Source organism: Cynocephalus volans, chromosome 12 (assembly GCF_027409185.1).
Source record: "Cynocephalus volans isolate mCynVol1 chromosome 12, mCynVol1.pri, whole genome shotgun sequence".
NCBI lineage: Eukaryota > Metazoa > Chordata > Mammalia > Dermoptera > Cynocephalidae > Cynocephalus > Cynocephalus volans.
This window is the reverse complement of record NC_084471.1, coordinates 11,853,151-11,874,920: the sequence shown is the minus strand read 5'-3', so window position 1 is coordinate 11,874,920 and position 21,770 is coordinate 11,853,151. Positions and strand designations below refer to the sequence as shown.

The 21,770-nt window shown below is 35.7% G+C and overlaps 1 protein-coding gene across 2 annotated transcripts in view; it reads right to left on the bottom strand.

Moving 5' to 3' along the window:
- DMC1 (DNA meiotic recombinase 1) overlaps window positions 1-21,770 on the bottom strand; it is a 34,411-nt gene that overhangs the window by 11,336 nt on the left and 1,305 nt on the right. The window contains exons 3-11 of one of the 2 annotated variants that reach the window (XM_063075999.1): window positions 21,135-21,281; window positions 18,855-18,937; window positions 14,176-14,228; window positions 13,108-13,149; window positions 11,761-11,833; window positions 4,607-4,698; window positions 4,032-4,105; window positions 3,790-3,904; window positions 3,379-3,439 (exon numbers count right to left, since the gene is read on the bottom strand). In XM_063075999.1, coding sequence (XP_062932069.1) covers window positions 3,379-3,439; window positions 3,790-3,904; window positions 4,032-4,105; window positions 4,607-4,698; window positions 11,761-11,833; window positions 13,108-13,149; window positions 14,176-14,228; window positions 18,855-18,937; window positions 21,135-21,281 — 740 coding nt within the window. The remainder of the gene's footprint in view (window positions 1-3,378; window positions 3,440-3,789; window positions 3,905-4,031; window positions 4,106-4,606; window positions 4,699-11,760; window positions 11,834-13,107; window positions 13,150-14,175; window positions 14,229-18,854; window positions 18,938-21,134; window positions 21,282-21,770) is intronic. The other variant, XM_063076000.1, reaches the window with a different exon arrangement.

Sequence of the window (21,770 nt, the reverse complement as noted above, 5' to 3'; positions counted from 1 at the left end):
CAGTGTACTTGGGGACTAATACCAATTATAGTGATATTTCTCTGACAGGCCCCAGGCGAGCTGCAGCTTGGAATTCCTCAACACTGAGAAAAGATATTTTCTTTACGGGAAGATTTCTAATAGCGTTTGAAATCCTTTACCTTAAAACTGTCCTGGTTTTTTTCATTTAGTTGTGGTAATTTTTGTGCCTTATATGAAGACATGCATCCAATTTGTATTGTTATAATTTAATATACTTTAGAATGCTAATTATAGTGAACCTTGTTCCTTACAACTCTGCTAGGTGGAGATAATGTTTCAAAGCAGACTTACCCAGAAAAAATATTAGCCTCTGCTACCTTCTCTAGCTCTCTACTTAGCTCACTTCATTATAAATCCCCTCCTCATTCCAAATTCCTCTTCAGTTATTTCCTGTCACCTCTCTATTTCTCCTTTATTGTCTTATTGGAGTTAATTCAAAATGGTTTTACTTTTTGAAACTTTCTCCAAATATAAGATAAAGAACCCCTATGTGACCTAATTTCCACTGATTTCCTTTGCCTTCTAACTCTAGAATGACAGTTTTGGCCTCTTCAGTGTTCCCTCCCTACACCTGAAGAAAGAACATTGCTCTTTAACTTGTACCGTTTTATTTGAAAGCATCCCACTTCCTCCCTCTGAGCCAATGAGTCATTTTCTCTTTTTAAAGTAAGCCTTAAAAATCTTCCATTTCTCTTCAGTTTAAAATTATTCTCTTTGTGAAGTACTTCATGTCCTGCGTATGAAAGACACCCCATAAAACAGAGAAGATTGCTTTAACCACTCAAGGACTACACTACAGAAGCTGTGTGACATACTGAGACTTTAAAATTTTGAGTTAAATGGACATCATTTATTTTTCTCTTTATGAAGGAAAGGGATTTTGTCTCTTTTGTTCACTAGTGAATTCCCAGAGTCTTGTTTCATAGTAGATTTCCAATAAATACTTGTTGAATGGATAAATAATTGATTTCTCCCTCTTTGATCTTTTTAACTTGCTTAATACCATTTGTGTAGTTATTATTTTTCACATCAGAATCTCCTGTAATTAAGTGGAAAATACTCATAAAAGGGTATTGAAAAGTGAGAAATATATCAAACTGCAGAAGATGCAGCAATACCATTAGAGTAAGTTAACAATATGACTAAAGAGAGACACATTCATTTCTGTACAATTTACAGAATTTATACTATCATATCAAATATTTTCTAATATATATGTCAATGACTCATTTTATCTGCTAGTATACGATGTATCACTTTGGGTTTTTTTTGTGTGTGTGTGTTTTTCGTGACTGGTACTCAGCTAGTGAGCACACCGGCCCGGAACCCGCGGCGGGAACGTCGCTGTGCTCCCAGCGCCACACTCTCCCGAGTACGTCACTGGGTCGGCCCTATCGCTTTGGTTTTAAAGTAATACTTTATATTGCAACTATCAGAGTAATAATTGATTTAGGCAGGAATCTTCAATGGATGCTAAAATAAATGGGTGAAAGCTTGTTGCAGAACAAGATATTTACACAGTCTCAAACTATCACCCCACAAATTACTTATTAATTACAAGAGGGAATTTTTGTAATTCTCTTTTACTATAGAGAAATCTTCTGAATATTGTCTTTTTTTTTTTTTCTGACATCTGGCCAGTATGGGGATCTGAACTCATGACCTAGGTGTTATAAGGCTGTGCTCTAATCAACTGAGCTAACCAGACAGCCTTGAATACCATCTTAATCATAAGATCAAACTTAATGTCACTAATAATGGGATAAACTGCCATCATGTGCCTCCTGATATGATATACTGAGAAGGCTATAATATCACTTATGTAGTTTTCCTGCCAAAAGTGTTTAACATTTTAAATAATTAGAAAAAAATCAATTCCAAATTGAGGGACATTGCAAAACAGTTTGCCTATGCTCTTCAAAAATGTCAGGGTCATAAAAGTCTAACAAAGGAGGAGTTAGATTAGAGGAGACTAAACAGACATAACAGCTACATGCAATGCATGATCCTCAATTGATCTTGAATTGAAAGCAAAACAAAAAACACCAGCAACTGTAACAGACATTATTGGGACAGTTAGAGACGCTTGAATATACAACTTTATGTTAGATAAACTATCACGCCGATGTTAAATTTCCTGAATGTGATAATTATATTGTGGTTATGTAGGAGAAAGTTCTTGTTCTTAGAAGAGATGTGCTGAAGTTTTAACAGGTGAAGTGTCATGTCTGCAAATAATTCTCAATGGTTCAGGGGAAAAAAAAACACCTCTCAAATGGTTCACCAAAAATATATGTGTGTATGTGCATGTTTATATACATATGTATATATATATGCATATGTGTATGTGGTGAGACAAATAGATTTTATACATACACACATGTGAGAGAGAACAAATGTGGCAAAATGTATCAATTGATGAACCGAGGTGAATACTATATGCATGTGCATTATACTAATCTTGCAACTTTTCTCTGGTTAAAAAGCTTTCTAAATAAAAAGTTTTAAAAAAAAATCTTTAAAAAAGCATTGTCATGAACTCAGGGTTATTTCGATTGCTTATTCAGACACATAATGCTCAAAATTTCTGTTGGTGGCAACAAACCTTTCTTTGAATTTTTGGTTTTTACTATCCTACTTTAGCTCTCCTTGCCTTTACAGTCACTGCTGTATTTTAAACAGAGTCATCAATAGTTTTATGTGCACAAATACTTCAACAAATTCTGAATGTGCCTAGTGTGGACTAAAATTCTGTTTCTTGAAACAGGAGACTTCTCTTACAGGGCTTCTTATAAATATATTTAGTATATATCCTGTAGAAAGCCTGCTTTTTTGTTTTTAGGCTAACAGCTTACAAATGCAATAGAAGTCATTCATGTATTTGGAATATAAGTTTTCTTTCCCTAAGATCTTTTTCTTAATGTCCTCCAATATCATTTTAGTTCTAGCCCAAAGAGAAGCACAAAGTACCACTGAAAATGGCTAAACTATTGCTTTATTATATAAAGAACTAGAGAAAAATACAGTCTAGATAACAAATAAGTGACATTTATAATTATGAAGTAATAGGCACTGTGCAATAAGGTGATTTGTGCTCACATTAAGACTGATTATTTTTGCCGAGCCCGTGGCGCAGTCGGGAGAGTGCGGCACTGGGAGTGCGGAATCGCTCCCGCCGCGGGTTCGGATCCTATACAGGAATGGCCGGTGCACCCACTGGCTGAGTGCCGGTCACGAAAAAGACAAAAAAAAAAAAAAAAAAAAAGACTGATTATTTTAAAATTATTTTCTATTCTACATTCTAACCCTCTTGATATTAACATCTGTAAAATACAAAAGTAGAATATTTGGGCTTACGTCATAGTTGCTCCTGGATCGGCAGTCATTTGATTGGTCACAAACACAGCCACATTATATTCTGCATCAAGAAATACAATTATGAAACTAAGAGAAAGGCACTATATGTATAAAAAGTTCATTGTTTAGATTTCAGAGTTTAGGAATATTGTGGTATGAATTTATTTTATAAATTATAAATAAGATCATATTCCTATTTTTTTCATTGATAACAAATTAATTAATGTAATTATTATTATTTAGGTTAGAATAAACATTCTGGCTTAAAAAGAGTTGTATTCCCATGAATGTAATTCTATATATTAAAAAATTACTGCCTCGTGACATTATTCTGAGCTTCTCTGAAATTCATACTTAGCAAACACAGTCGCAGATGCTATTCTGATAGTGCCATTTTATTTTAAGATATACCTTCTGAGATTTTTTGAAGTCGTGACAACATTTGGGCTAATTTTTGCTGCCGTTCAGCCAACTCCCCACGACCACTGAAATCCACTCGAAAAAGTGCCATAACTGAATCAATGATCTGCACAGGGTTAATGTAAAAATTAATATGCATTCAGAAATAAAAGGAAGAAGTTAATTTGAATAGGATTCAATAGAAGAAAAATAATAAATAGCCCTGCGAATGAGCAATATTTACTAGCTTGTACCAATAACTTGAAGATGCCAGCTTCTTCATGGAATTTTGCTGCTACATAATCAAGTAGCTCCATCTGATGTTCACCTGGTGGGAAATGCAGTGAGAAAATGTTACAAAAGCTAGGAGAAGCAAAAGCTAAGATCATTCATGTCCTTGGGAGCCAGGAGAAAGAGAATCCCTAAAGGATTCTCTTAATTATTTATGACATATTAAATATGAGGGTACTCGAGAAAGTTCATGGGAAGATTTGTATTATCTTTTAATTCTATTTTTTCCACAAACTTTTTGAAGTACCCTTGTATGATTGCATATTCTGCTTTTTATCACACATGCCAAATACTACATTATCCAAAAAGAATGTGACTCTGCATTTCAAAGACACAGAATAAGAAATAATTTGAGGGCATTTTAATATCTAAAGACTTACCAGATAACATACTTTATGGACTGACCAAGTTAATTTGGAGAAAAGCAAAATAAAAGAGAAAAGAATGGTGTCAAAATGTAGTATGTATGACTCAAGTAGTAAATCAGTGCTGCCAACTTTACAATTGACCAAAGCATTCAATTGCATGGGGCTCTTACTAGTGTATGCGCGTGCATAAAGTACATTATCCAGTACTGCATCGTGGTCTACATTGAAGCGATCAGCAATGTCCCGAAGGCGATCTGGACGGCTGGATCACGATTAAGGATCCAATAAATCAATTCCAAAAAAAGTTTAGAAAACAACTATAAAATACAATGCCTTAGTTAAGTAAATTAACAGAGAGGCAAAACAATGTACCTGCAAAAGTATTCTGGAGGATGCTAGCAATCACTTAAAGTCCACACCAGATTTTATTTTTCATTAAGTGCCTCAATTTACCTCAGACGGTGATAGTCATCAAAATGGTGGCAGTAATGCATTTAAATACTAAATTTTCAGATCTTTACAATCACCTTGGACATTAGTAATTATGGCCTAAATTACATTTTGCAAATGAGGACACTGGCAAACAGGGATTAGGTAAATGACTCAGGATTATGCAGTTCCAAGAAAAAAAAACTAGAAACAAAGTTCCAAGAAAAAAAACCCTAGAAACGATAAAGTTTGTGAGTCTCTTTTGTTCTCAGTTCTATAAAAATAGGTCTATCCTGGGCCGGCCAGTGGCTTACTTGGGAGAGTGTGGTGCTGATAACACCAAGGCCACGGGTTCGGATCCCATATAGGGATGGCCGGTTCGCTCACTGGCTGAGCGTGGTGCTGACAACACCAAGTCAAGGGTTAAGATCCTCTTACCGATCATCTTTAAAAAAAAAAAAAAAAAAAGGTCTATCCTAGAAAGATAATATCACCAAAATATAATTCACGTCACTTCAAAGTGAATTAATTTACTCTCTTCGTACTCCTCATCTGCTCAGTATAAAATAGTTTAAAATACAATTAATCATGTGTTGCCAACAAATGGTAAATTTGACCACATGAACAAAAGGGCCAAAAAAGTAACCTCAAGGATCCAGAAGGGAATTATCAACCCAGGGTTTTTGGTTTATATAGGGTTTATAATCCACTTTCTTCTAAAAGAGTTGCTAATTTTCTGAAATTAGCAAATTCACAGAGAGGCAAAGTACCTGCAAAGGTATTCTGAAAGATGCTAATACTCGTAATCACTTATATTTATAAACTATAAAAGAATAATAAACATTTTTTCTTAGATCTTTGATGATCTCAACATGCCTGAAGTAAAACAAAGTAAAATAAAATGCTTGTCTGTGGTCTCATTTCACTTTGTTTATACTGTTTATATAGCACTGATCATACTACAGTATAAGAAACTGCAGAGCAAGAACCATTTATAATCTCATTTGTGAGACTTGCAACCAATTCAATAAATGTTCAATTGAATTGCCTTTAGGATTTCTCAGTCATCTATATCCCCTAATGTACTACATATGTTCTTTAGAGCTTCAGTGACAGCCACTAAAATCTTCCATTGCTATTGATTATATCCAACAAATGTTTTTGGTACACAAGTCAAAGAAAACAATGAATTGAAAGAGGCAATAAAAATATTTTTCACAATGTCAGTTTCTGCAAAACCCAAATACTTGTGACCAGGGGTATAAAAGTTGAGCTTACACTGAAGGGAAGTTCAAATCAATCTACAAATATTCGTTAACCAATTACCATATGGAATTGATTGCCATACTAACGAATCACCAAGGCAGAGCATTGTGGAGGATATAAGGAGTCATAAGACAATGTGTGCCCTAGGTAAGCTTGAAATACAATTAAGCAGACAAAATATAAACATCTAAAGAGGAAAATATCAAGAGACAGCAGTACACATGTGAGAGAAACTGAAAGAATGAGAATATTCCACTGTGGCCCTTGCCACAGTGCTCCGCCCCTCGCCCTCCTTGCATATGACTCAGCTCCTGACTGTTCCTCTATATCATTCTTGATAAAATCCAGATTGATCAATGAGTGGCTACTAATCTGCAAGAAAAATGCCTCCGTCTCTGAGAATCATCCTTAATCAACTATTTATGAAATTAGCTGAACTCCAGACAAGCCCCCTTGCTAAAGCCCTATACTACATTCTGCCCTCCTTCCCGAAGTTGGAAGGCTCATTAAGTGTCTTCTAATGCCTGATATTTTTGAATAAAGTCTTCTGCAAATAGTTCTCTGGCTGCTTTTCTTCTACACAAATATCTTAGATAGTGAATTCTGTAATAGATCAAGAAAGACAAAGTTTTCTAAATTGGGTAATTAGAGATTAGAAAAAGCAGGCCTTGGAATGAGAGGCTTAAAGTATTTGTATTATTCAGAAAGACTGAGAGATGGGGATAGAGGGAGCCAACACCCAATAGGATAGAAATACTCTCACACCAGGCAAATTTCTCTATGACCAGCCAAATTAACATTCAAGAGTGGGAGCAGAAAAGGTATTTATTTTCCAGGGCTCAAAGTTTAACACCTGGATTACTTTTCTGAAAGAAGTATTTTAGTAGGTCCTCCAGCAAAACAAAAAATATAGCAAAGATTTGAGATGCAAGAAACCATAATGAAAAAAGAAAACAAAAATCTTTATAGTTAAAACCTACATAATTGCTGATATATAAATGTTTTCAAATTTTAACAATAAAGCATGTCTAGAGGCAATGGGATCTGACTAGAACAGACTCATCTCTTTGCCTCTAATAGTGACAATAGTGAGTAATGAGCTTGGAAAGGTAGATTTGTGCTTCATTGTGAGGCCTTACAAACCTGTGCACATGTTGCCTATTATTAAAAAGATTTATCATTTCCTATGATCCTGATACTTTCTTAAACTACTGTATTTCTTCTTCCATTCATTGGTCATGCTCTGACCATTTGCAAGAAACTTCCATCATTTCACCCTACCACAAATATTCTCTTGAACTCCTAATTTTGAACTTCAGTGATTTTTCTGTCTGCACCTGCAAAATCTGTGTGAAACATTACTGACACTGTTTTCTTCTTGAAACTTTCCTTTTGCTTGTCTTCCACAACCAGATTTCCTCCTAATTCCTGTGTCTCTGTGGGTTCCTCATTTTAGTCTTCTTCCTAAGTATAGACACACCCCAAAGTTATATTCTCAGTTCTCTCTTCTCTCTCTGTAAATTCTCTTTCCCCCTTGGTTATTTCATCCATATCTCTTACCCAACCCCTTTCTCACGCTGAGCCCAACATTTCCAACTGCCATCTGGATATCCTCTTGTACCTCATACCAACACATTAAAATGAAATATCACCTTTTTTCTGAAACATGATCTTCCCAATTCTATCATTAGCATCATTATTCTCCCAGTATTTATTTTTTAAGTTTATTTTATTTTTTTATTGATACATGGTGGACTTTTTATTATTGAAAAATAATTGATCAAACATATGTGTGAGGTAAAGTTGAATATCAATACCTGTGTACAATGTGTGATGATTAAATCAGGATAATTAGCATGTTCATCATTACAGAATGTAATTCCTTGTGTCCATTAGCCAATTTCTTGCTAACACTCCTCCCCCTCCCCCTTTCCTCCTTCTAGTAACCACGGTCCTGTTCTCCTTCTGAAAGTTCAATGCATTATTATAATCTTTCTTTTTTTCTTTCTAGAAAATTAATTTGGCCAAGCAAAGCTAACTCTTTTTTCATCACAATAATCCAGAATGAAAAAAATTTTTGATCTTCCCTTAAAAAGCAAGCTTATGTCTCTTGTTCCTTTTTTAAAAAATATTAACTTTGACCCTGCTCTTCTCTCAGACAACCATCTCATGTCTCCTCCACAAGTGACCACACTGGCCACATAATCCTGGAATCATGAAATTGTACATGAAGTGAGAGGCAACAGATGCCGCTGAAACACAATTCATGGAGGGATGTGGCATCTGAGCTTCATTCACTCACCTAGGAGATAGGGACTTTTGGTAAAAGGTGGCACTTTTACTTGCAATAAATCTGTTTTTCTAAATAGTCCAGCTGGCTTCCTTCATGCCATCATCTCAAATTTCATCTCCCTGTACATCTCTGTAGCATGGAAACCTTGTTGACGATTCACTTTGAACAACTAATTTTATCTCTAGAAAACAAGGAATTTTTTTTCTTTTTCTAGCTAGCATCCAAGTCCTCCTTCAGTTCTGATTCTGGGCTTTGAGATTTCTTAGTGTTCCTTTATGTCTTTTACAGATATACATTCCTTATCCCAGTCCAGTGAATCCCAGGCAATGTTAAGTTCTCTTACAGTCTGGAATATCAGATCCAATATTTCTTTTCTTCCTTTTTTCACTTTTAAATGTTTTGTTTTGTTTTTAACATTAATGTATACATATTTGTGGGGTACAGTGTGTATCAATACATGCAGATCCAATATTTCTTGCTTCCCCAAAACCCTCTGACCCTTCAGGAAGCAACCTATGGAATAGTCAATTCTTGCCATCCTCTCTGCATAAGGACTTAGTTACATAGAAGGACAAAGTGAGAAAGAACCATCACTGAAGGATTTACTGAACAGGTTATTCCAGGTCACGTTTGTCTTTTCCTCAGACTCCATTTGATGGTTGAGGTTTTTTAGAAATTCTTCACAGTAAAATGGAATTCCACAGCTTCCCTCCACTAGGTACAAGTCCAAGTTCTTTGGGGATGTTGCTCACATTGAGGTCAGGACAGACCTTGTTGCAGATGTCCTTAGGCTGTACAGTACCAAGGGTAACATAGGTAGTGTTCCTGTTCTTCATTATGCCACTGGAAGCTGCACAGGGTATATCAACAAAAGGAGACAGGGATAGTGTAGATAAGTTTCTTCATAAATGCCCAGGAGGCTGACTCCACAAACTGGGCCTCGAGATGAAAATAATTCTTTCCTCTTTCACTGTCTGTGATCCTCACCTTGAGTCAGGTACTCGATTTCCATTAGTATCTGGCTTTTTCCATATTCTGGCAATCCTTCGTACATCAGGACTCAGCTGCAGTTAGACATCAAAAATTCCTTCATAGTACACATGAAGTATCTGATCTCCTTATCATATCCCAGCAAAGAATAACCCTCATTTCTTTTGCAGATGAAGTATGCCATACCAAACATGACTTTCTCATTAAGGCCCAAACACTGAAAGACTGGTCCAAAATCTCCAACACCTTTCATAACTTTCTTTGGAATCTCTTTTAAAAAGTAGGCTGGTGGGTTGCTGCCATTTTAAGTGACAGAATCAAGGGCATGATTCCCATCATCATTCTGGCAGCTATGTTGACTTTTTGACCAAAGACTGTGAACTTGTGTCTCACAGTATGTCCCACACTGATGGACACAGTGTGGATTTTGTGGACCTGAGAGCAGAAATCAAATATATCCACAGCACTTTCCAAAGCATGAGTGACCTCATCAGGTGCCTTTCCCCTGGGGGAAACCAAAGACACAAAGGAAGGAGCAGCCCTTGTCAAATGTGAAGACTTTATTGATTTGGCCTCAAAAGACCTTCAGAACAGAGGTGATGTGCATGCAGTCATCCTGGATGGTGGAGCCTATGACTTTTGCTTTATCTTGCTCTTTAAACATCAGGTTCACAAACATGATTGCCACTGGGCAAAGTTCAGACAAATAACCCCCAAGCTGTTTGTGGTCACTATAATTCAAAATGCTCTCCATCAAAAACTTTTGTAGAGACAACTCCAGTTCAGGATCAGAGTCCAGCATGCTCGCAAGCCTCAGGAGGTTTTTGTCATCACCAGAAGGATAATAATTCATGAAGGTCATACACTTCGTGAAAAATTCATCAAAGTTAAAAGTAGGGGGTGGTTTTAAGAAGTTAACCTTAACTGCTCTCTGATCTGGAATCCTCTCAATTTCAATCATGCTCCAGTCACAGAGCTACCAGCAGTTTGGTGACAGAAAGACATCATTCATCTGTGCCATGTTATGTGCAAGGTGCACATCACCCACCACCTGACCAATCACCAGAAAGTGGTTGCGTGTTTCATCTCCAAAACCAACACGATGATGTGGCCAGCAGCCAGTCCTATCTTGACTCAGACATCTAGGCCTTCTTCAGACTCCTGGGTCCCAAACAATCCGTGGATCTCCAACAATCCATGGATCTCCAGGCTATATTTAATTACCACTATGATAATGTTTTTTAACTGCTTTTGCTTCACCTTCCACAGGGCTAGCAGTGCATCACTTGCAAATTTTAGGATGTCTCCTCCAAAAATCAACACTTATTTTCTGAGGCTGGGAAGTCCAAGGTCCAGGGAACGTATCTGGTGAGGACCTTCTTCTACAGAAATGCAGGATGTCACATGGTAAATGGGCTGAGCAAGAGCTCTTCCGGTATTTAGACAAAAACCCTGAGAGTGGTTTCTCAAACCTGTCTTTTCTTTGTCTACCAAATACAGTCAGTCATTAAATACTATCAATTTCCTCCTCCTAGCATTTCTGGTCCTTTTCTTTTTATTCCTGCTGCTTCCAAAGTAGATCGAGTTGTCTTTACTTGCCTAGAATATTGCAAAAGTACCCAATTTACACCCACCCACCATTCAAAATCCTTCATGTCTAAGATCCAAATCACCTTTCTAGCCCTGTATTCAGGAATACCTTACACTTTTAATTAACCTGTAATTCTTTCTGTTACCCATTCAGGTTCTGCCTCTTTTTCTTCTATGCTTTTGCTCTCTTCATACCTTTCCCTTATTTGGGACCATGACATTGATTGAGTCAATAATTTTCTTTCTAAGTATCAAATAGGCTGGCCTGTTAGCTCTGTTTGTTAGAGGCTGGTGTTATAACACCAAGGTCAAGGGTTTGGATTCCCTTACTGGCCAACCCCCAAGGCGGGGGAGTGGGGAAGGAAGCTAAGTATTGAACAAAATCTTTGAGGTTAACAATGAATAAGATACAATTTCCTCTCATGTATTTGTTTTGTCATTTTTACACCAAACCCATGTGGAGAAGTGAAACTTTATTAAATAAGAAGTAATTTGAGAATGTGAGCAGTCACTGTTTTCCCCTTTTGCTTTTCTCATTATTGTTGGTTTTTATGGGATGATTACAGAAATGATGGACCTGCTGGTTAGCTCACTTGGTTAGAGCACCACCTTGTAACACCAAGGTCAAGGGTTTGGACCCCTGTGCTGGCAAGCTGCTCCCTCCCTCCCCAAAAAAGATATATTGTAAACAACCTGTTTTGTAGTAATGTTACTATGTCACACTATTATGTTCGCAATTTGTTTCTAAAAAGATACAAAGTATTTTCTGTATCAATGAAGATAATCTTTCCTCCTGGGTAGCCACCGGCTCCTGGAAGTTGAGCTGTCACTAGGGAGCAATTAAAAAATTAATATTAATAGGAGTGAATAAACTTTGTACAAATGAATATGTAAATAAACATGGGATTTATGCTGGTTACAACTATTTGGTGAATTACCAAAGAATCATGATCCTTTAGTTTATAATATATTTTCATAATATATTTTCATAATACTTAATACTTAATAATATATTTTCATAATACTTAACCAGTGGTGAAATTTTAAGTGTTCTGCCACCATAGTAGTCATTCAACAAAGAATGTCAATATCTCTCACAATGAGAGATATTCATGAAAGTTAATTCTTCCAAAGAATGGAAGTAGAATTTAAATATTACTAATTTTCTTTCTACAAGTAATAATCACAGATATATTTATGTTATATAATTAATTTAAGTTGCATTTCAATTAATGTATGGCAAATTTTAAAAATGCATTAACTTTTTATGTAATAGTAGTTAACACCAAGGAGCTATTTTATACCAGGTAAGTGCATTATTTCATTTAATTTTCAAAACAATCCTAAGGGGCAGGCTGGTTAGCTCAATTGATTAGAAAGCAGTGTTGATAACACTAAGGTCAAGGGTTCGGATCCCTGTATAGGCCAGTCACCAAAAAAAAAAAAAAAAAACCTTAAGATTTGGCACTATCATTATTTCTATTTAATAGATGGGGAAAATTAGAGAGGTGAAGCAACTTACCCAGGGTCCCATTGCTATTAATTGTAGAGTCAAGACTAGAGTCAGACAATTTGATTCCAGAACCTCCTTCTTAACCACTTTGCCATGCTCCTTCTACTTAGGTCAAAGAGGTGCAGAGTAGTACTCTGTCTTTGTGAAAAAGGAGATATCTTTGCTTATTCTGTTTTAGAAAAATTTAAGTCTTAGAGCCAACCTTACTGCATGGAAAGTAAAGAATTCTAGGCCTCAATAGATTTTGTGTCATTCTTGTAAAAAAGATATAGAAAAAATGGAATAGGAAAAATTGCAAAAGTGGACCCCTCTTTTCACCAACACACTCATATACTCATTTACCTTCTCCCTTTTTCCATTCAGGTATTTATAGTGCAGTACATACATCGTATTAAGCATCACACAAATACTAGCTCTGGTATCTGTGCAACCATGGGCAACTTACTTAATCTCCCTGAGTTTTTGTTTCCATGCAAGTATGATCAGATTACATGAGATTATGTAAAGTATCAGCCACACAGTAGATGTTTAATAAGTAATAGCTATGATTATTTATTATTGCTATTGTTATTGTTGTTATTTATCCTTACCACAGAGGGTATGAGAGAGCTGGGTTTTTCCAGTACGAAATTCTGTGCAATAAAGAAAAAATAATTTAAAACATGCATAGTTAATTTTATATTTTTTCATAAAGAATAAAACACGGCTTCAGAATATTACTGTTTTCTTCTCTATCAAATCTCACTCATAAAGTATCTCTTCTGTCACAAATGGATTCTGCAAGTATGAATACCAATAGTAAAAAAAATTTAAGTATTTTTTTCACAGAATTGTCCTTTAGATAAAAGTTAATGTAAACCAAAATTTCCTTAGGAACAGTCATAAATGAAAGTTCAAGACCCCACCACAGAAAGGAGATCCTGAGGTTCCCCCAATGAACTGAGATCCTCAAGGGGAACTGAAGTAGTCTGAGACTGATGGCATCCCCTAGCTACCAGCACAAGCATCTTCTCTCTGGAGGAAAACTTCCCTACTCACCCATTTAGATCCATTGAATTCTCATAGATTAAATCAAGCAATAAGCTCATAAATATTGATAAACACACAAGAAGGTAAGCCACTAAGAATTAGTTAAAAGAAATAATGAAAACCAGATTAAGTTCTCCAAGTCAACAGAAAAAAATAATAATAACAAGAAGAAAACAGATTTAGTTTCCAAAGGACCGCAAATACTGGAATTGTCAGATATGATATATAATACAGCTATGCATGAATTGTTTGAAAGAAAATAGAGGACATAATCAAGGAAGAGAATTCAATCTCTATGTTCATGGAACATGCATTGATTAGAAATAAAATCAGCCTCATTATTCAAATAATTACCTTTTGAAGGAATAGAAGAAAATTCTATTCTTCTATAGAAACCACAAATAAAAGGATGAAAAATGTCAATAAGACACATGTTAATGTTGGTATATATTTTCATTGCAATTTGAATGATCCTGTATTATGATCATCGGGATTTCTTCATAAGTTCTATTTTGGAAGCACAATTCACTACTGGTGGTTTATTTAATTACAGGTATGTGTGTATTATTACATATAAAATATACACACCCATGTTATTTCATGTAACAAACTATTAAGGTTCTACTGACCTCCAAAAGCTTCTGTGATTGCCATGCTTTCAATTCCACCTCCTAGCAACTTACTGGAAATAGAAAGAAAATATCAGGAACAGGAACAGAAATAGAGATATCAAGAAAGGAGAAAGAATTTGTATCATTAGTATCATATCTATCTATCCTAATCTACCATCTGTCTGTCATACGACATGAACAGGAATTCTTGGCTGAACAAATGGCACTCCACCTGTTCAGATCACAGGTTCTACTGTGTATGGGTAGGTGGATCAACAAAACAATTTATGAGCCCTGCTGTTGTTGCTTCTGAGTATCAAGACTAGATGGGTTAGTAAAGCCTTAGGTCTCACTATTCCTTAGAATTGAACTGCAGTTAATAAAAATGATCTCTAGTTGTGTTTTTCATATTGTGGTAGGACTGTTTCTAAAAGCCGACCGAATATTCAACTTCTAATATGCTGAGAAACATATTAAAAATAGATATGAGGAGAATACAGTGATTGTCACCATGGTTGGCTTATCTCTCATAAACCAAATTTTATAAAGAACACATCAAAATAGAAACTGTTCAAAGATGTTAGGGCTGGCCAGTTAACTCAGTTGGTTAGAGAATGGTGTTGTAACACCAAAGTCAAAGGTTCAGATGACAGCACACATTTAATTGGTAACCCAGTGTTTTAGTACCTTTAATGTTCTTTATATGAAAAGACCTAAATTCAAGTCATGATCTCATTCATTAATTAAATATAACAAATATTAATTGTGTTAACTGCGTTAAGACTTAGAAGCACTTTAAAAACCTTTGTAGTTTCTATTAGCATGACTTTTGGGATGTGATTATAGATTAGACAAAGCCTTAAGAGAATGGATAATCCATTAGATTTATATTTACATAGTTTAAGAGAGCAATTTAAATGTAAATGAAGCAATGTTTGGAAGTTACCGCAAACTTAGTGAGGGCTGCAGATTTCAATGAGTCAAAGAAAAATCTACATACTGACCTGCATAATTTGAATCTAGGGACTGAGAGATCACCCCATTTGGAGGGCATGCACTCAGAGATCCTATAGTCCTGGCAACTATTAAAGAGAGCGTTACTTGTCCCTTTCCATCTTGAGAAAAATCACTCTGAAAGGCTACAGCTCTGGAAAATCCCATACAAAATTTCTGATTGATGTGCAATCTCAATCAGCTGAAAAGGTAACCCCAAAATTTACCACAAAGGCTACCCCAAATTATTTGGGATAATATAATTGTTTCCTTTGTGAAACTCAGAAAATTTAGAATTAATTGCAAGAATAGTGTTTTTAAATCTAGGGTGGTTTTCCAATCGCTTCTTGGCCTTTTGGCTAAGATCAAATGTAGGGCGATTTTCCAAGGTCACGGGTTTGGATCTCCCACACAGTCCAGCTGCAAAAAATAAAATAAAATAAATCTAGGGAGATTTAAAAATAGAGACACAAATCAAACCCACAGGTTACTATTTTCATATAAAATTTGGCAATAATCTGTGCATATTTGGTATTTCAAATATGAATTTTCAAAGCTTATGAGAATTTGCCCTTTTTATAATAACAGATTAGCCTCTGACTGATTAAATGATATAAACTTGCTTTTTTAAGTTGATAAATAAGTTTATAAACAGTATTTGAACACTTAAGAGTGTCTAAGACTCATTATATTTCTAAATTTATTAGATTTACAAAAGAGATTTAGGTAATTGCCAAAATTTTGCAATTTTGCTTGTTAATAAATAGACCAAGTTCCTAAAAGGAATACAATGTACTAAATGTATAAATATAATTTAAAATGTTTAAGGGAATTTAGTTAACCACATTATGAAAGCCCTCCTAAAATCTGCTAGATTTATAAGTGGACTTAAAGCTTAGGGAAAAATGTGTAACATTTTAATAAATTAAATAATAATTTTAAAAAACTTAGCTCCTGAGTGATCTTTTATGTGCCCAAAAGCAAACATCAAGGACACCAGAAAACTCACAATAACACTAATAATTTTTCTAGCCCAGTGGTTCTTAAGCAATGTAGGAGAGCAACTGGAGAATACCAAGTTGTCATTTGAATCAAGTGTTTTGTTACAATTTGATCAATTTGCCTTGGAATAGGATTTCCCAAGGATTCTTCCTTAGCCTTGAAAAAAAGTTTCCGTGAATTAAAAGTTTGGGGCAATTCTGGGTTAAACAGGTATTTTTGTTTCACTGCAGGATTTCACAGTGCCTTTACTAGGCTAGTGTACTTTGTGAATCTCCAAGAAAAGTATATAGTATACTGTACTTCCCAAACTTATTTCATTCATTATTTATTTATTCATTCATTCAGTCATTCAATAACTATTTATTGAGCACCTCATTTGTGCCAGAGATTGTTCTGTGCACTTGGGATAAAGCAGAGAACAAAAGAGATAGATATTCTTCACTTCATGGAGCTTAAATTCTAGTGGGATATCAGACAATAAAAATAAGTAAAATCTGTGGTATGTCAGATGTTATTAAATGGTATGGCTAAAAATAGGACTGGGAAAGGGGATTAGGAATTCAGAGGATGAAGATGGGGAGTTTACATTTTCAAATAAAGTAATCAGAGAAGGCCTCATTGAGAAGTCTATATTTTAGTAAAGACCTGTAAGAGATGATAGCAAGCCATGTAAGATAAGTGAGTAAAGAGTATTCCAGGCAGAGAGAACGTCACATGCAAAGGCCTTGATGCAGGAGTGTATCTGACATGTTCTAGAAATAGTAAAGAGGCCAGTGTGGCAGGTATATAAAAAAGAAGGAGAGTAAAAGATGAGATTAGATTAGAGATTGGAGAGGATTTTGGTTTTTTCTCTGAGTGAGATGGGAAGTCATTAGGGTGTTTTGAGCAAAGAAGTGTCATGTTTCTGATCTATGTTTTAAAAGGATCATTCTGGCTCTTGTGTGAAGAACAAGCAGTAAGTACAAGGTCTGAAGGAGGGGAGGTTGGTTAAAAGTTATAATAATTCAGAGGAGATAATAACAGGTGGGGGTTAGACCAGTGAGGTAACAGTAGAGGTGGTAAGAAATAGTTGAATTCATATTTCCACTCTCTCTCTGTACACTTACACATAAAAAGAATATATATATTAACTTTTAACAAAAAATGGTATAATGAGGTGTTTTTTTTTTGGTGGCTGGCTGGTATGAGGATCCAAACCTATGACCTCTAATCAACTGAGCTAACTGGCCAACCTCAAAAAAATTGCATAATGAACCATCACGTACCTGTCACTTGGCTTCAATGATTATCAACTATCAATTCAGGGTCAATCTTTTTTCATTTAACCTCCAACCGCTTCCATCAATTCCCATATTATTTTAAGCATTTACTAGACAAAATATCATTTCATACTAAATATTTCAGTATGAGAGCTCTCATTTTTAACATAACTACATTACCACTATCACACCTAAAAAATTAGTAACTCAATATCAACTATCTAGTAAGTGTTCAATTTTCCAGCTGTCTCATATATGTCTTATTTTTTACAGTATGTTTGAATCAGGGTCCACATAAGATCCATACACTGTGATTAGCTGATGTCTTTTAAGTCTCTTTTAATCTGTAGGTCTTCTCCCTGACTGCACCTCTTTTTTTCTCCCCTTGTAATTTATTTGTTGAAGAAACTGAGTGGTGGAGAAGACAGGATTTGTTAATGGATTAGAGTTAGGGTGTGAGAGGGGGAAAAGGTGCTAAGGGGTTGGCTGGTTCAATTGGTTGGAGCATGGTGCTGGTAACACCAAGGTCCAGGGTTTGACACCTGTATGTGCCAGCTGCCAAAAAAAAAAAGAAGTTTGGTTTCGACCTGTGAAGTCTGATCTGCTTATTAGACCTACAGGTGGAAGTTATATGACTGACCATAAAATTCTTTTTTTTCTTGGGGTATCTTATGAGACCAAGGTTTTGAGCAATACTTTAAGGAAATACTATTTTTGTTCTAATTGCTCTTGGCCACCACTCTAACTTATGAATACTAATTCTTCCTACTGGAAAGATGATGATATGTCTTAGGAATCATAAGATAGTAAATAAAAAGATATGTTAAAATTGTTCCTGCTGAAGAGAAAAAACAACACTGGATTATTTCTTCTAAAATATTCACCCTAAGGAGCTGGTCAGTTAGCTCAGCTGGTTAGGGTGCAGCCTTATAACACCAAGGTCATGGGTTCGGATCCCCATACCGGCCAGGTGCCAAATAAATAAGATATTCACTGTAATAATTGATTTGTGGTGAAATAAAATTTTCTTCATCAACAACAAAGAGGAAATAAAAAGTTTAACCAATTTTTATTTCTATTTTTATTTTTTAAATTTCATCATTATAATAATAATAATTATTATTATTATTATTTGGCAGCTGGCCAGTATGGAGTTAACTGATTTTTTAAAAATGGTTTGTAGATCAATACAGGCTGATTCAGAAACTACTTATATTTTGGGTCTGAATTTCTTGTAAGAAATTTAATCCTGTTCCTATAAGCAGTCTGGAAATTGCTTCAGTTTACATTAAAACAAACAAACAAACAAACAAAAAAACAAGCTACTTCAAAAGAAGCAGCTATTTCTAGTATTTAGAGTAGAAATAACAACCAGATAGAGGAAAAGAAACATGGTATTCCAAAGATTTTGCTTGGTGGTTATAAAAAATATGAGATACGCACTCAAATTCCTGGCTCCCAGTGGTGATATGGAAAACCATCTTCCTCTTTTCACTATATTCAAATGCAGTCAAGAATCCTGGTTCCTACAGAAAGATAAAAGGAAAGGTTCAAAAAAGGTATCTGATGGTTTTAATTTCAAATGCTGCCAAAAACTATATGCTCAATTACCAAGGTGATCATTTGTATAAGAAATAGTTTATGTGTCTTTGAAAGCAGTACAAGATCATGGTTAAGGGCACAGGCCTTTTTTTTTTTTTTTTTTTGTGACAGTACAAGGATCCAAACCCTTGACTTTTGTGTTACAAGGCTGTGCTCTAACCTATTGAGCTAACTGGCCAGTCCCTAATTTCTTTTATTTATTTATTTCTGAAGAACACAGGCTTTGAAGCCACCCTACATAGGTTCAAAATATGTCTCTGATCCTCTTTAGTTGTATGAAATGGGGTAAACTACTTAATATCTTGCTGTACTTCTGCTCCCTCTTTTGGGTCAAACGAGGATAATAAGAGCTTCTCTTTTATAAGGTAGCCAAGAAGATTAAATGAGATATCTTTATGGCATAAAACAGAATTGTATTTTACTGAATGATTCAGTTGCTTTCATTCAGCGGATCATAGAAAGATTTGCATTATCTTTTTTTTTTTTTTTTTTTTTCCATAGCTGGCCAGTATGGGGCTCTGAACCCTTGATCTTGTTGTTATAACACCATGCTTTAACCAAGATATTATCTTTTAATTCTATTTTTCCATGAACTTTTTGAAGTATCTTCGTATTTTTCACATGATAGATATACTACTTATTTGCTGAATTAATAAAATACAGCTGATGCAGGGGCAAAACTAGTGAAAATGGGCCCCGATGTAGTCTAATATGTTTCCCTCTCTGTTGTTTTATACTATGACAGTGGTTCTCAAACTTAAGAGAACTTGGAGGAGCAGGGGGATGGGCAAGCCCAGACCCTAGCCTACTTCAGTGAGCCTGGGCCTCTGCATTATTAGCCACTCCAGGTGATTCTGATACACATCAATTTTTAGAATCACTGTACTAAGAAATTAACTTCCTTTCTTTCTCTCATTCTGTCTCTCTCAATATCTTTCTCTCTTTTTAAGAATAAGCAACTTTAGCTAAGAAATGATGAGACTCTTATGGGTGCTTGAGAAGGAGAGCGGTTCTTTTCATTGATAACAAGATTTCATTTCCAAAGAAAAGACTGATGTCTAAGAGCTATAAAGTAGCAGTATCCCAAACCCTGGGTATTGCTCCTGGTCTTTGTTAGACACCCTGGCAGTTGTGGAATTCACCTGTGGGTGCAACTGCTTGATTGTACCCAGAAACTAGAGCAATTGAGCTCGGTTCACAGTAGTTCAGTTGGGTCCTCTCCAAGTTTAGGACTCACTACCACTTGCATTACTCTTCTGCCTTGACTGCCTCTGAAGAAGGAAACCACATGGCTGTTGGTAAAGAGAGCTTCTCGACTCACTGGGAATGAGACCCTCACCTACCAATGGAGAAATGGAGAGGATAGCTCTTCTGCAAAGAGGAAGACTTGGTTACTACCTTTCTGCATACTCCTATTTCCAAAGCTAGTACCTCTAGTGGTCCCCAAAAGCTCTACACAAAAGCTTGGGTCAAAGGCATATATGCTTTTGCCTAGCAGTCTGGCAGCTGCATGGGTCCCTCACAGTGTGTGGGTCCAGGTAAGAGGTACGGGTTATATTAGCTCAACTGCCTCAGTGAGAATATTCTTGGTCATAACTATTTCAACTGCACACATGTAGACTCAACCACTGTTAGTCTTTTTCTAACCCAATGCTCTCTTATCAATTGGTCTGCACCAGGAGAGAGCAACTTCTTTGGAACCAAGTGCTTTCCAACAGCCCTATATAGGTACAACATTTGAGAAGACAAGACAAAAATAAGGAGGTGGAAGATAAAAAAAACAAAAACAAAAAGAAGGAAGGGCAGAGAAACAGAAAGCCCCAAGTAACACAAAGTAATTACAAAGAAGTAATACAAAGGGAGACAAAAAGAAAAGTTTGGGTAGAAATAATTACCTTCATTAGTGTTTCAGGTCCCTTAACCCCTACCTCAATCTTTCAGAAATTAATTGCCATTGCTTTGAAAGTGAAGTGATAAAAAGTTAACATGGAGAGTATAATATATTGTGATCTACAGGGACTCAGAATTCCCACATTAATTTCTAGTGTTCATCATGAAAAAGACAACAAAGACTCAAAATGCTCTTCTAAGCTAAAACAGCAAAGAATAGATTTTGCTTACAATAAGTTTGTTTGCTGCCTCTTTAATCTTGTCCACTTTGGCTTCTGAGAGTCCTTTTACATTGCATAGGGCTCTTCTTGTTGTCATTTGTATCCCTTTGATGGTACAGATTCCTACTGACTTCAGTTTCTTAATGTCAGCCACATTCTGTAAATAAAAAAAATGGACACAGCAGATTGATAAAATGACAGCCTGAAAGGCTCCCATACTATGTCATGTGCTTTTGTGTCCATCTCCTTCCACCATTATGCCAATTTTATATGAGCAACCAGGTGGAACCCACCCACCATGTAGTCAAATGTTCTGGAAATATCTGAGTAGAACATACCCAGCAGGCTGCCAAATGTTCTAGCTGTACCCTGATTTCCCAAGAATGTTAGTGAGACCATGGCAATATAACAAGGAATTCAAAAGAAAAGTCTGTTGGTGGAAAAGCTAACAAATTTATCATACATTCACCCCTTCAGTTCAGCTCTTTCCTTCTACAGAACTTCATTACCAACATGCTCTTTTAAAATTTATAAAGATTTTTTCTTCTGCCCCTGGAGAATGCAAATAACTATATCACCAAAGGACCAGGATTTTCTCTTTCTTCTATTTTGTAAAACCAACTGAAAGAAATGAAATATGAGGGCT